The 16396-nt window shown below is 40.4% G+C and overlaps 1 protein-coding gene and 1 long non-coding RNA gene across 9 annotated transcripts in view; one reads left to right on the forward strand and one right to left on the reverse strand.

Moving 5' to 3' along the window:
- The window catches only part of LOC112128569 (uncharacterized), a 157087-nt gene that overhangs the window by 106029 nt on the left and 34662 nt on the right, over positions 1 to 16396 (forward strand). The gene's annotated exons all lie outside the window — the stretch shown is intronic.
- Positions 1 to 16396, reverse strand: part of MTRF1 (mitochondrial translation release factor 1) — a 90667-nt gene that overhangs the window by 67055 nt on the left and 7216 nt on the right. For all 8 annotated transcript variants that reach the window (XR_010136755.1, XM_054528946.2, XM_054528944.2 and 5 more), the window contains exons 3-6: positions 14297 to 14388; positions 12719 to 12800; positions 12415 to 12522; positions 42 to 214 (exon numbers count right to left, since the gene is read on the reverse strand). Coding sequence is in view for 7 of the 8 variants with exons in the window: in XM_054528946.2 (XP_054384921.1) it covers positions 42 to 214; positions 12415 to 12522; positions 12719 to 12800; positions 14297 to 14388 (455 nt within the window). In the remaining variant the exon portion in view is untranslated. The remainder of the gene's footprint in view (positions 1 to 41; positions 215 to 12414; positions 12523 to 12718; positions 12801 to 14296; positions 14389 to 16396) is intronic.

Below are 16396 nucleotides of genomic sequence, written 5' to 3' on the forward strand. Positions count from 1 at the left end.
TTGACATGGAGTGAGTTTCCCATGCCTCCTCCTGAGGTTACCTCATCTGGTTGAGGAAGGACAATAACCGACGTCGTTCCTGTGTGAATGCGCTGCATCCTTGAGGACAGGCCCACCTCGGGGATGCGTTGAACTCGGTGAATCCCACCCTCATACTTCAAATGCTTATAGACACCGTCACCGGAAATTCGGGCGGCTGCATGATGTAGTCCACCTAGGGGAACAACAATCCAGAAATAGTAATGAATTCTCCTTTCAAAAAGATCAGGATCCTAAATGTCCTTAATCTAAGGCCTGAATGTGAGTACAGAGCCTAAGATGAGAACATAAAGCATGGGAGAACAAGGGCCTCTGAAGAAAAAGAAGAAAAGAGGACATAAAGTATGCACAAAACTACAGTTTCCCAATGTAAATGTATTAAAATACAAAAGGAAACATACCAAAATGTAATTAATTATAGGAGCTAGTGATGCAACAATAGGAAACATACCAAAATATTATTTGGTTATGTCTGGGGAATAGAATAATAGACTTTTTTTATTTCCAAATTTTCTATAATGAACCAGTTTTATTTTTATAATAAGGGAAAACTACTATTAGAACAAAAAATAATACTGGGATGTTTTCTGTATTGAACTACCCTGTGTAGTCTTAGGCTAATATGGTATCATATATAAAAGAATGCTCAATAGTAGAATAATTTCATAATGTTGAATAACTCTACAGATCCTGCCAAGTTTTCAAGAATTTATTGAAAGTCAGCTCTTGCTTATCTATGGAGTGGGAAGAGTATCACAAAAGCATCTTAACACCTAGGCTAGCTTGTTCTTTTTTTTTTGAGACAGAGTCTTGCACTGTCGCCGGGGCTGGTGTGCAGTGGCACAATCTCGGCTCGCTGCAACCTCTGCCTCCTGGGTTCAAGTGATTCTCCTGCCTCGGTCTCTTGAGTGGCTAGGATTACAGGCACCCACCACCACGTCTGGCTAATTTTTTGTATTTTTAGTAGAGGCGGGGTTTCACTATGTTGGCCAGGATGGTCTCGAACTCCTGACCTCATGATCTACCTGCGTCGGGGTCCTAAAGTGCTGGGATTACAGGCGTGAGCCACCATGCCCGGCCGCTTGTTCTTACCTAATGTTTTTTTAAAAATCTTTTTTATGATACAATAATATATGAAAGACAGAAAAACACACAAATCAAATATATGGTTTAGAGTCCACTACTCAGGTCAAGAAAAAGAACTGTGCTAGTCACTTCACAAGCCCTCCCAAATGCCATTTCCAGACATAATCCTCTCTCTTCCCTATGAGTAATCATTATCCTGACTTTTATTCCTTTATCATAACTTCATTACCTAAACGTGTAGCCCTAGGCACTACAGTTTAGTCCTGCACATTTAAAAATGTTTGATGTATCTTTTTAGTCTATTAGTCCACATGCTCATCATCCATCGCTTTCATTTCCTACAAATGATCTGGTGAAAAACTTGGGCTGCTGACCTGTAGAATTTCCAACAGTCTGTTTTTGCAGATTGCTTATTCTTGGTGCAAGTCACCCTGTTCTGCTGCCATCTGTATTGGCAGCAATTAGGCAGCTGGATGCAGACACTGGATCAGACACCAGCTCGAGCCCTTTGGCAAGACAACAGGAGGTATACGGTGTCTGGATGTCTCTCTTTTTACAGTCTTGACAGCCTTTGACGCTGAATGCATCACTGGGGTTACAAAATGGTGATAATCTAATTCTATCATTCCTTTCTCACTTATTAGTTAAAATACACTAATAAAGAGACACTTCCCCTTGTCTACCATTTGATGACCTGGTGATACAATTACATAGGAAACGCAAGATAAATGTTTGATTCTGTCCCTTTTACCAGCTCTACCAAGATACCAACATTTTTTTTTTTTTGTAATACACTGAACTGGTTCATTTTAATCCTCTGAAGATGACCAATTAAAAGTTTAAATTATCATTATGAACTCAAGGATTGAAACACATCTAACATGATTAAATCAAGCACAATTATTATTAAAGCTCAACTAGTCCCATCTTTGGCCCATAGAGCCTCTTCAAATTGACTTCTGAATTCTTTTGACATGCCCCATTTGTATGGGACATGTCCCATTTGTATGCCATAACAAGATATTCCAGGATTATCTTGAACATTTTTTACCCTACAACTGGAATCAGCCATGTCTCCAAAAAGCCCTGGTTCAAGAGAAAAACAGTATTTCAAAATCACAATTTGGGGGCTAGGGTTGTCCACTACTACTGGATTTGGTTGTACTTTCTAAGCCTTTTCAGTGGCCAGAGATAGGAAATACCTCATGAGTTCATGTGATGTTGAGACCCAATTTTCCATGGGTCTCCTATGTTCCTGCACATCTTAAAAATGAAGCATTGCTGGCTATTTCACTCTAAAATATCTTTTAAAGGCGGTCTGTGTAGCGAACAGCCTTGGAAACAATGTGTCCCTCCAGAGCAAAGGACAAGTTTCCACAGCCTTGGAAGACAGAGATAGTGTCTCTTTCTAGAGCAATGTGCAGCATGCTTACTGCGCATTAAAAAAAATGGCTGGGCACAGTGGTTCATGCCTGTAATCCTGGCACTTTGCAAAGCTGAGGCGGGCAGACAGCGGGAGCCCAGGAGTTCAAGACCATCCTGGGCAACACAGTCAAACTCCATCTCTACAAAAAATACAAAAATTATGGCCGGGCGCTGTGGCTCACACCTGTAGTCCCAGCACTTTGGGAGGCCGAGGCGGGCAGATCACGAGGTCAGGAGTTTAAGACAAGCCTGACCAATATGATGAAACCATGTCTCTACTAAAAATACAATAATTAGCTGGGCATGGTGGCGTGCACCTGTCATCCCAGCTACTTAGGATGCTGAGGCAGAAGAATCGCTTGAACCTGAGAGGTGGAGGTTGCAGTGAGCCGAGATCGTGCCACTGCACTCCAGCCTGGGTGACAGAGCAAGACTCCATCTCAAAATAAATAAATAAAATTAAAAAAATAAAAATAAAAAAATTAGCCAGGCATGGTGGCGTGTGCCTGTAGTCCCAGCTACTTGGGAGGCTGACATGGGAAGATGGCTTGAGCCCAGTTGAGGCTGCAGCGAGCTGTGATGGTGCCATTGCCCTCCAGCCTGGGAGACAGAGTGAGACCCTGTCTCAAAAAAAAAAAAAGATTCAATTTCCTTAAGTTCAGTGCTCTTCTCCTATAATGCAACCTACCGTGTGGGCAGGTATCATCTGGTCTTCTTAGTTGTTGCCCTGTGGGACTCTGGGCTCAGGGAACTGGTACAAAAATGCTGATACTCTGGCTACTGCTATAACCCTGAGTAATAAACTGTCCTTCACTGCTGACCCATGAAACAGCAGCAGGCTAACTTGTTAGCTTGCAAGTAGGGTAAAATCTCAGACCTTTCAGAGTTTTTACAGCTGACACTTTCAATTTAAATTCAACTTCAACCTCTTTTCTACTATACTTTTATTGTGTTTCTTCCCATACCAAGAATCTTGGTTCTCAAAGAGAGGGCATTAGAATTAAAATATCCCAAAATTACTCATCTGTTTTTATATTACACTACACACCTAACAGTCTCAGAATACTAATACTAGTTCTACCAATACAATTACTAAAAACATTAAAACGTTTTTGCATATGCTCTTGCCATTTGCCTCCCATTTTTCAAATGATTGTACTATATCTACACTGTCAGATCATAGTCCTCATGTAACAAATTTATTCCCCTTAGCCCTCAATTAGTCCCAGTTCTTCAGGTAACTGCATATTTAATGTTCACCCCTACTCCTTATTTTGCTATCTCTCATTTTAGTTGTCTGAAGCTTGTTTTCTAGTAGATTCCTCAGAAAGGGATCATGGGAAGAGTATTTCCTGAATTCTTGCATAATGATAACAATTTGTTCCCTTCACATTTATAAGTCAGTTTGGCTGATTATAAAATCCTTAACTCAACTTTCTTTCTTTCGGTGAACTCTATCTCTCTCTGGCACAAAGTGTTGTTACTGAAAAGTCTGAAGGAAATCTAATCCTTCCCTTATAAGTCTCAAGGTCTTTGTTTCTACGTGCCTAATGGATCTTTTCCCTTTTTTGTAAGTCCAAATATTTTATTAGCCTATGTCTTAGTGTTGGTCGTTCTAGCTGGATATTTTCAGATGCGCACATGGTTTCAAATCTTTTATTTCTATTTCAGAAGAGTTCTCTGGAAATATAGATGTTAGTATTTGTCATAGGCAGCCTCAAGGGTGGCCCCCCCAGGATCCCTGTCTGCTGGTATTCATACCCTTACAGTTCCCTCCCAGCTGTTCTGTATGATCAATAGCATATGGTATGACAGAGGTGATACTATGTCACCTTCTGAGGTTAGATTATGAAGAACCATGGCCTCCATCTTGCATCACTTACTTGGGAGAAACAGGTCGCTATGTTGGGAATAGCCCTGTGGAGAGGCCCTCGTGGTGAAAAGCTGGTATCTGCTTACAACTACGTGAGTGAGCTTGGAAGCAGGCCCTGGCACCCCAGTCTTGTGTTGAGATGACAACAACCCCACCCAACAGCTTAACTGCAACCTCATGAGACACCCTGTGCCACTCAAAAAAGCAGCTGATTCCTGACCCTCATAAATTGTGATAAAAAATGTTTGTTGCTTTAAAGTTGCTAAGCTTTGGGTAATTTGTTACACAGCAATAAATAACAAATATAGTATCTGCTCTGACTTTTATCATCTAATCCATCTTTTTGCCTATCAACAATATTTGTCATTTTCTTCACTCCTTTATTATCTTTCTTCATTTCTTCTTGATTTCAAAAAAATTTTCCTTTTTAACTACTACTTTCTTAAGGCATTAAATGTTCTGTTTATCTGCTCATATGTTCCTTCTGATTTATTCATTCCTAAAATGATTTTTCTTTGCTTTCTAATTATTTCCTGAGTCTGTCATTTCATTTCTAATCCTGATTTATCAGATTCTTTGACACTTCATATTGCTTTTTTTTTTGGAAGACATGGTCTCACTCTGTTGTCTGGGCTGGAGTGCAGTGTCACAATCTTGGCTCACTTCAGCCTTGACCTCCTGGGCTCAAGCCATCCCACCTCAGCCACTGGAGCAGCTGGGACTACAGACGTGTGCCATCATGCTCAGCTAATTTTTAAAATTTCTTGTAGAGATAAGATCTCACCATGTGGGACCCAGGCTGGTCTCAAACTCCTGGGCTCAAGCGATCCTCCCACCTTGGCCTCCCAAAGTGCTGGGGAATATAGGTGTGAGCCACCGTGCTCAGCCTCTTAATTACTTATTTTGAAATAGCAGATGATAGTTTTGACCTATTTTGTAGTCGTATCTTTCTAATGTGCTTTCATTGTCTGTAGGGATCTTATTCTACCCTTTACTCTCTTGTTTCTCATAAAACTTTGTATGGAATTTAACCTTAATACTTTTCTATGGTTTATCTTTCTGTGAGATTACTTTTCCGTATGTTTTAGAATGAGTCTAGGAAGGCTTTTCTAACTTCACAGAGCTCTCTTTTCTGTGGCTTTGTGTAATGTTCAAATAAATAGCAACCTGCTTTCTGGGACTTCCTGGCTGTTCTCCCTGACTTTGGATTAGACCTTCTTTTCCCTTCTTCCCTCTTTATCCCTGTCCTGCTCAACTTTGATTCTCCTCCCAGCAGTCCTTCCTCAGTGTGGGGGCCTGTTTTGGAAGGGCGCCCTAGTGGATCTGTTTTGAGAGGTCACGGGGGCTAGACTGCTCTGGCCTCTTTAAATCTCCTTACCTAAAGTCTGAACACTTACTCATTACTGGAGAGCGTAAAACTCCTCCCAGCTCCAGCTCATGTTCATAACTGGCTCCCAAATTCCAGAGAATAACCATGAGTTATGAGAGGGTTCTCCAGTTTTTAGATCTGGCAGATGCCACCCCGTTGCTTCCTTCTTCCTCCTGCACAGATGCTTAGACCATGCAGGTTCTATGGCAATTGGTGGTTTGTTTTGGGGTTTTGTAGGTATACCCTGCAACTGAATGCTGTCAGTGCTATCCATGGGTTTTTGGTTTTGCTATCTAGTTGCTATATGTGTTTTTGCATGGGGATTCAGAGAGACTGAAAACTATGCTGCTACTGCAGCTGCCATCTTCCTAATGCATTTCTAATGAAGATATAACCATTTGGTTTCTAAAGTCAGCATGTTAGACAAAAATTGAGTATAGTTTTAGATTACCCTTGAAAATGCCTTAGGAAGGTGTCTTATGAGAGACTGGCATACTGTCTCTTAATAAGTCCAACATAGCTGATCTTCCTCCAGCAATAAAACATATTACTGGATAATAATCTTCATACCAAATAAAGAAGCTGACATGCATTTAGGGCACAGATGATATGAAAAATCAAATGGTTTAACATTCATACTCAGTGTGGTAGGATGGACATACTATGAAAGATTATTCAGGAACTAAAACAGAGTGATGCCACAACAAATTTAAATTCCCCATCTCATACTCACACTGTACTTTAAAATTACTCCTCCATCCCCTTTACTTCATGTCATGTGCAAATACTTGAATATTATAAGAGAAGACTGTGACTTATTTGGTATAGATTAAAACAGCCAGTCTTAGGCTACCTGAGTTCAAAATTCAAGCTTCTCTTCTTCCTAGCTGTCTGTCCACAGGCAAGTTAGTTCCACGCTTTGGTTTGCTTATGTGTAAATAATCGTATATAACTAGGGCTACAGCACCGCACACCTGAAGGGAGAAACATTCACATTGAAGAGTATATGAGTAGTGCCTCAAGGCATATGCAGGCATACAACACAGCCTTGAAATTCAATCTACTCTCCAAGGGTTTTTGTGAGGAATAACTGAGATAAATACATGCAGAACATTTAGTACAGTGTTGACATGTAGCTGTCGAGAGGTATCAGTAGTAACTGGAACTATGCCATTGGCTTTCCTGGATCAGTGTGAAATCTTGTGGAAGACAAAGGCTGTCAAGCTCCCTATGAGCTAAACTGTGACAAAGGGCTAGAGAGCTGATATACCCTAATGGAGGACAATGAAGGTGTATTGTGGCCTTGCTGGATGAAAGCAAACTGCTTCTGGTGGCTTTTATTGACAGGGATGGAGAAAAAGGCATTTGCCACATCAACAGCTGTATACCAGGTACCAGGGATTATGTTAATTTGCTCAACTGATGAAACCACATCTAGTATAGCAGCTGCAATTGGATTCACTGCCTGGTTAAGCTTTCGATAATCCATCATTTCTCCAGGATCCACCTGTCTTCTGTACAGGCCAAATAGGAGAGCTAAATGGGGATGTGGCGGGAATCACCACTCCTGCATTTTTCAGGTCCTTGGTGGTAGCACTAATCTCCACAATCCCTCCAGAACTGCAGTATTGCTTTTAGTTTGCTATTTTCCTAGAGGCAGTTCTGGTGGCTTCCACTTGGTCTTTCCCACCATAATAGCCTTTGCTCCATAGGTCAGGGAACCAGTGTGGGGATTCTACCAGCTGCTGAGTATGTCTACTCCAATTTTGCATTCGGGAACCAGGAAAAAAACCACAAAATAACCACAGAATTGGTTATTTTCACATTGGGCCCACTGTGAGATGGGCATGAGCTAAAACTCATCGATCACCTGACCTCCACACAAGCCCCTATCCTGATTAGATCACAGTGACATTTTTGAATGTCCTAGAATTAGTGTTGGCTTACAGACAGTGACTAGAAGTCCTCAAAAGTTCTGATTATTTTCTTTTCTCCAAAGCATAGTTACCGTATTAAAAGGCTGTAAGTCCCTTTGGGGAGGCTGGGGAAAAGTTCTGGCAGTATCCTGGGGTGTTTCCTCAAGGGGACCTACACACTCCCCTTCACTCAATGTATTGTGCGTCTGGAAATTGGCTCAAGTCTGGAAACTGGTGCGATCTTGGCTTACTGCAACCTCCATCTCCCGGGTTCAAGTGATTCTCCTATCTTGGCCTCTTGAGTAGCTGAGATTACAGCCACGCACCACCACACTCAGCTAATTTTTGTATTTTTAGTAGAAACGGGGTTTCGCCATGTTGGCCAAGATGGTCTCGAACTCCTGACCTCAGGTGATCCACCCGCCTCAGTCTCCCAAAGTGCTGTGATTACAGGCGTGAGCCACTGCGCCCAGCCTCTGCTTTCTATTTTGACTCTGCTGTCTGATGGTAACTATGCCTACTACTTGGCGTTTGGCAGTGGGGTACCACCAGTTGGCCCCTGCCACCCTGGGATCGAATTACTCCTACTACATTTAGGTTTCCCAGTTCAGTGACCAAAGTTCCCACTGTATGGTCTGACCTACAGAGAAGAGTGATCACAGAGCTCTTGAAGGATGCTGGGGCTCCCCGACAAATATGTTTCTCACAGTTGTGGTGAAAGGTGAGTCATCTGGACATATAAAATTCACAATTACATTACAGTAAGTCACCCCTCCCCAAATTCAACTTGTGAGTAGAGAATAACAAAACATAATTATAAACATTCATCAGTCGAGGGCTGAGGAGATAATGCAATATATTTCATAGAATCCCTTTAATGTGGAAAATATTTCAATTCATTTGATACCAGGTTTACAGATCAATAGTGTCAGACTTACACTACATATCTAGAGTCATTACCCTCCACTGCTTCCCTAGACTATCTTGTAATCATTTAGTTTGAACTATTTCTGAAATGGTTAAATATTGTCTCTATCTGTACCTATTGCCACAAAACGACATGACTTTGAAAGTCACTTAACGTATGAATTTGTACATGAAACTGTTTCTTTTCAGTTTTAGCTTTTAGTGCTATGTGAATCTCTGTGGTTATCTATGAGTTCCTCTCCATTTCAATTAAACATTAAAAAAAATATTTGTGTGCACATATATGTAATTTAACATGTATATATTATAAGGTAGGTGCTTTTTGCCCTTTCTTTATCCATATCCTTTTCTTCTCCTAACTGCTTCTAATAAAGAAATCAATTTTTTAGGCCAGGTGCCGTGGCTCACGCTTGTAATCCCAGTACTTTGGGAGGCCGAGGTGGGTGGATCACAAGGTCAGGAGATGGAGACCATCCTGGCTAACACAGTGAAACCCCATCTCTACTAAAAATACAAAAAATTAGCCGGGCGTAGTGGCGGGTGCCTGTAGTCCCAGCTACTGAGGAGGCTGAGGCAGGAGAATGGCGTGAACCCGGGAGGCGGAGCTTGCAGTGAGCCGAGATCACGCCACTGTACTCCAGCCTGGGTGACAGAGTGGAACTCTGCCTCAAAAAAGAAAGAGATCAATTTTTTAGAAATTATCTTATAATTTCAATGAATAAAGGTTTATTCTTAGTCTTTAATTTCTTTTTCTTTCTTTTTTTTTTTTTGGAGATGGGAGTCATTCTGTCGCCCAGGCTGAAGTGCAGTGGCACGATCTCGGCCCACTGCAACCTCTGCCTCCTGGGTTCAAGTGATTCCCATGCCTCAGCCTCCCAAGAAGCTAGGATTACAAGTATGCACTGCCACGCCTGGCTAATTTTTGTATTTGTAGTAGACATGGGGTTTCACCATGGTGGCCAGGCTGGCCTCAAACTCCTGGCCTCAAATGCTCCACCCGCCTTGGCCTCCCAAAGTGCTAAGATTACAGGCATGAGCCACCACACCCAGCCCTTAGTCTTTAATTTTAAAGGTATATGAGTAAAATATTTGTAATTTTTTTTTTTAAAGAGGGCTTTTAATTTTTCAAAATATTTTTATTTTATTTTGCCAGTGAGTTAGTGTGTCTAAAGGAAAGTTTTCCCAATCATTGTTTAGGTTGCTCTACAAACCTGGAACAGAATCTCTCTTCCTGTTATTGAGGTTATCTCCCTTTTATTCTTGAAAGTCTCATTCAAAATACACTTATCAGAATTCACTCAGGATATTTTCCACTACTCTCCTTTTCATAATGCTGCTGTTTCTTCTTATATTCTCCTTGAAACTCTCTCTTCTTTTGCTTCCATAATATTTTACTGTCCTCATCCTTTTTCTGATTATCTTGAATCCTCTTTTTATTTTGCTAACTGGTTTATCCTAAACGTGGCCATTCTCCAAAGCTTGTTGCCCTGAATGCTCTCTCTCTCTAGACTCTCCCTCACTTATTCTCTCAGTATCAGACATTATCTCTGAGCTAACAGGTATCAAATAGCTTGCCTGAGTTCTGTTGTCTCACCAAAGATCTGGTTACTCAACTTCAATATTTACACCAAATATTTCTTTTTTTTTAGACTGAGTCTCACTCTATCACCCAGGCTGAGTGCAGTGGTGCGATCTCGACTCACTACAACCTGTGCCTCCTGGGTTCAAACGATTCTTGTGCCTCAGCCTCCCAAGTAGCTGAGATTACAGGTGCGCACCACCATACCCAGCTAATTTTTGTATTTTTAGTAGAGACAGGGTTTTACCATGTTGGTCAGGCTGGTCTCGAACTGTCTCCCAAAGTGCTGGGATTATAGGCATGAGCCACTGTGCCCAGGCTATTTACTGACTATTTCTAAGTGGATGCTCACTATAACCTCAAACTTAGTAATTCAAAAACCATTCATCATTATTCTGTCCAAATGGTTTCTGCCTTCCAACTTCTATTCCATTCAGTGGCATGAATGAGTATCACAGTCTTCTCAGCTAGAAAGATTAGACTCCCTGTGGCTCATCTCCTTTGTGTCAGAATAGAATAATGGGATGTAGTGCAGCTCTGGATCAAACAGACTAAAATGTAATCCCAGGATTGCCACTACTTATTGTGTAGTCTTGGATTAGTTACTTACTCTCTGAGCCTAGATCCTCATCTGTAAAATGAGATTAGTAATATCTATTTCACAAGGGTGTGAAGTTGTGCACACAGGACATACTGGGTAAGCAACAGCCCCTCTCACATCTAGTTACTTAGCAAATTATGCCTATTCATCCTTTGCAGGTCTCTGACAGATATTTCTACTCCCCATTCTAACTCTTAGTCATATCTGGATTACTCTAATAACCTCTTTGCAGTCTGCATTAAATCTAGCCTTTCCATCCATCCATCCATCCATCCATCCATCCATCACTATTGTCAAAATAATCTCCTTAAAATATATATTTTATCAAATCATATTCTTATTAATGCAATTTTCAACAGCTTCCTATTGCCCATCAGTCAAAGCTGTTCAAAATCTATCCACTCAAACCTGCTTCAGAGATTACTTCCCTGACAAGCTATAGGTAAACTGGCCTCCCCACTCCCTTCCCCACACACCAAGACCTCTCCCACCAGCATGCTGCTGCTCAGGTTGTTTTTTTCCCTCTGGGCTCATGGATAATCCCCTTTCCTGACCACTGGTTGTATCTGAAATCTGTACCAAGTACAACTTCCTTATGCTGTATGCTGGTTCTTATTTCCCTTTACTGCTCAACTTACATGAATTCTCTCTCCCCGCTTTGATAGTTTGTGGTTTATTATTGATGACTCCTCTGTCTACTACAATGTCTCATTGTGTAACCAAGCAGAGGAAAACTTTCAGAATGAGACAAATGAGAGATTATCATGTTTTGAATCAATATACTTGAGTATTTAAAGGTAAAGAACTGCACTGTTTGTCTATGTTGTATAAATTTTTTTTTTTTTTTTTTGAGACAGTCTTGCTCTGTTGCCCAGGCTGGAGTGTACTGGCGTGATCTTGGCTCACTGCAACCTCCCCATCCCGGGTTCAAGTGATTCTCCTGCCTCAGCTTCTCGAGTAGTTGGGACTACAGGCACGTGCCACCATGCCCAGTTAATTTTTGTATTTTTAGTACAGTCAGGGTTTTGCCATGTTGGCCAGGCTGGTCTCAAACTCCTGACCTCAGCTGATCCACCCACCTCGGCCTCCCAGAGTGCTGGGATTACAGGCGTGAACCATAGTGCCCAGCCGTTGTATAAATTTTTATCAGCCAAAAGAGAAGTTTCTTGAAAATAAAGACAAATGATTAACTTTTTCTGCATTCTTATAAAAATCAAACACATTAGCCACTTAGTCTAATTAGTAATACTTATTTTATAAATAAAGTTATTTAAAGTAAAAACCTTAATATACCTTTGCTTTCAACAACAGAGAAAAATGATTTTGAGGCAAGATACGTATCTAAGTTCCTCAGGGGAATTTTCTCTAATTCACATATTTCTCCCTAAGCAAATGCTTCCCTCCTTTCTACCCTCTTCTCCTAGCTAACAACTCTACTAAGTAAATAGTAAGCCACTGTGATTGATGAGCCTATGCCACAGTATTTAGTAGATATACACCAAAAGTTTCAAAAAAAAATGGGACAATAGGGTTCTAATCAAGATCAGAGGTAAAATAATTTTCAGTATCACCTACGGGCAAATTCCTCAATATGCCTACCATAATCTGCTGGTGTATAGTTCAGAAGTTCAAATTGCCAGTGTTTATAGCACGAATAATTCTGGTACATGTCAAATATTTCTCGGGTAAATTGTTGGCAGATGTCACCTAAAACAAAATACGAAAAATATTTAGTCAGAACAAATTTCAGAAAGCCATCCTTAAAACTAAGTCCTTTAGGAAATAAAGAATAACTATTTCCAAATTTAAATACATTTAATGGACTTTTAAAGTTAGTGTTATCAAATAAGGTAAAATTCAAGGACTTTTTAGATCATTTAAATAATAAAGTAAGTTTACTGACCTCCAGTAGTCCTTCCAGCTGCCACCTCTAAAATAACATCATTTTTGTCATATTTCTCCTTTGGCACAAGGCTCTGGAAAAGCTGGAATAAAAATCAGCATTTGTGTGTATATTTTCCCCAGTACACTATTACTGAATTTAAATAAAGGCCCGAAAAACATTGAAAAAATCAATAATTGGCAAAATCATATAGTATCCCAAACAGGGTATTCCAAAAATGCTATAATAAGTAGAACTAATTAGCCCTAAAATAGGTGATCAATTCATGTTAACAATGGAGTTACTTGTCAGTATATTTTCTGCACTGTTACCAGATTATCTTAATTTTCTAGAATGCAGAAGTTCAGATCAAAGTCCAGAGTGTTCCATTCAATTTTCTTCAGATTTTGGCTCTTATAATTAGTTCTGAACAGTAGCTTCTTTCATCTAATGAATGAAGCAAGGCTTTGAAAGTCTTCACTTTGAGAAATGATTTCATATTATCTCCTGCTGTAACTGACAGCAGACACCAACCATGCTGTGCCTTCTCAGCAGAGTCGCTCTAATTAAAGACTATGTTGAGGGCTCCCAAGATAAGGCTCAAAATGAGTTTCTCAGCTGTGACCAGAAAAAAAAAGGGCTTCCTAATAAAGAAAGTAACCAACTTTCCTCTTAAGAAGAAAAGGGAAGTAATTTAATTATTACTAAAAGGTTTTTCAAATCAAACTAAAAGTACCTATGTGTCATGACTCTCCCTACTGCCAATTTCTGAAATACTCCATCTCTGCTAGAAATGATATAGTCTATGGGAGAGAAAATCAGACTAAGAGTCAGACATCTTCTGCCTTTGATTAACTGGTTCAATTTGTAATAAAAATAACTGATATCCCATGTAACCTCCCCCTTAACTTTTCAAAAAGCCCCTCTCTTGGATTCCCAGAGTAACAAAGACTGAAGGTAGGAGGATGGCAAATGTGACAGAGGGAAACATGGTATACAGTAGTGTGTTCTTCATTGTCTTTGTAGACAAACCATCCATTAAGCAAGAAGGAAAAGAGACTACTATGGAAGGGAAATCTTCCATTTCCATGTCTAGGAGATATCAGCTGATGCTGACACAGTATCATGAACCCTGAGAGGCTCCAGTATGCCACACCCTTACTAGACCTAACTAAAGATGTGTGTTAACCAACTATTTCTATACCTTTGGATTCATTCCATTCTATCCAGAGTGCAAATTTCCAATCCTTAATTAACAGCCACCATGAACTCCTCCTCCTCTTCTCACTCTTAAAATCCTCTGACTCTCCCCTGTGGTGAACTAAATTTCTTTACCAGCATGTATTCTCTTGCTTAACAAGTTAACAGACTCAACTTTGAATTTTTTTTTTTTTTTACCCTGGGAGTCTTTATTATTTGACATCGTAATTTCTTCATTCTCATTCTGCAGCAAATTATAGGAGACCAGCTTGATCACTTATCATAAGAGAACACTTAAAACAGTGTTTGGAAACCACTTTGAGCACCGAAGCAGAGTCTAGCAAAAACAGCATTCCTTTATACAGCACTACTGAAACTAGTCGACCTCTGAAAACCTACCTCATTGTACAACATGTTGATTTTTTGATCAATGGCTTGCCTTTCTTCCAGTGCAAGTTCTTGTAACTGCTTTTCATCTTGTTTATTTAGGCCTAAAAGCCAGAAACAGAAATAATGATAAAGTTTTTAAATACTTACAGAGAAACTCCTAAGTAGCCATGTTCCTCTTTGGCTACTAAGTTTTATTTCAGTTGCAAAGGCAAGGGATTATACAAAGGAACATTTAGAATATTTGGAGAATGTCAATTAACAAGCATTTGCTAAGCATTTCCAAAAAACTCAATGTGAAAAGCAATATAATCGTGCCTCCCAAAACCTTGTTTTTTTTTTTTAAAGGTAAAATAGCTTAAAACATTTCATCTCTAAACAAATCAACCTATTAACAGTAGTAACAAAAATATGCTTAATATACAAACCCACATTTACAAAGCTTGTTATTTGAATGTCTATAATTATATAAATTGGTGATTAATCAAACAGGTTTAAAAAGCTACTAGCTAATTAAATATAAACCCAAATAAGACAAGATTTGGAGCAAACTGGAGTGAGCATTTCCTGTCCAAAGGTAGCAGCTGTAACTCAGCATACTGTGACATGGTCCAGCACAGCTACAACTTCCATATTATCCAAGAGAAGTCAGAAATAAGAATTCTTAAAATCTCTTGATACATTCATACTCAGTTCACATTGTTTTTTTTTTAAGAGAGATGAGGACTCACTATGTTGCCCAGGCTGGAGTAGCTATTCTCAGATGTGATCATGGCACACTACAGCCTCAAACTCCTGGACTCAAGCGATCTTCCTGCTTCAGCCTCCCAGGTAGCTGAGAATATAGGTGCATGCCACTGTGCCTGGCTTAGCACGGTACTTTAAAATACATATCATGGCCAGGTGCGGTGGCTCATGCGTGTAATCCCAGCACTTTGGGAGGCCAAGGCAGGCAGATTACTTGAGGTCAGAAGTTCGAGACCAGCCTGACCAAAGTGGTGAAATCCCATCTCTACTAAAAATGCAAAAATTATACAGGCATGGTGGTGCACGCGTGTACCCCTAGCTACTCCGGAGGCTGAGGCAGGAGAATTGCTTGAACCCAGGAGGTGGAGGTTGCGGTGACCCAAGGTCACGCCACTGCACTCCAGCCTGGGTGACAGAGAAAGACTCTGTCTTAAAAAAAATAAAATACATATCACGTGTGTCAGACAAAACATACATTTTTGTAACCTGTCCTGTATGGAGAAAATGGGACTTTTTCTGTTATTTCCAAAGCAGAAAGTTAAATCATGGAACTCTAGCAAAACAAGATAACAATGATCTAGTTATTGACCAAGGATGGTAGACCTCATGACCTTTGACTCCACTGCTTTAGAGGCTTGGAGACTTTATTTGTCAGTGGCCATTGCTGCAAATTGAGGTAAAAAATTCTGACCCTTAATAATAATTATAAAGAAAATAGAAATGAAGAATCACAATTATAAAGAAGAGAAGACTCTTTTAAATTATTCTCTAGTCATGGAAGTCATTAGGGTCTGGTCGGATTCTGTGCCTCATTCTAGCTTTCAACATTTAACATTTTGCTAGACACTCTGCTAGTTGCTGGGGAGACAAGGAAGAAAAAAACATGGCTTCAGGCCTCAAGTGGCCCAGTCTGGTGGCAAACACATACACATGATTACAATATGTGATGGGGGAGTGCCAGTGTGCCATGGGGGCATAAATGAAGGGGACTAAACCAGACTTTAGCAGTTAATGAGAGCTTCCTGGCTAAGGTGTCATCAGAACTAATTCTAATTATGGATCATCTGTTGTAGAATTTTCTTTTTTTTGAGATGGAGTCTCGCTCTGTTGCCCAGGCTAGAGTGTAGTGGCGTGATATCGACTCATTGCAACCTCTGTCTCCCAGGTTCAAGCAATTCTCCTGCCTCAGCCTCCCAAGTAGTTGGGATTACAGGCATGCACCACCACACCCAGCTAATTTTTGTATTTTTAGTAGAGACAGGGTTTCACCATGTTGGCCAGGCTGGTCTTGATCTCCTGACCTCCTGATCCACCCGCCTCGGCCTCCCAAAGTACTGGGATTACAGGCATGAGCCACCGCACCCA

The sequence above is a fragment of the Pongo abelii genome, chromosome 14 (assembly GCF_028885655.2).
Source record: "Pongo abelii isolate AG06213 chromosome 14, NHGRI_mPonAbe1-v2.0_pri, whole genome shotgun sequence".
Taxonomy (NCBI): domain Eukaryota; kingdom Metazoa; phylum Chordata; class Mammalia; order Primates; family Hominidae; genus Pongo; species Pongo abelii.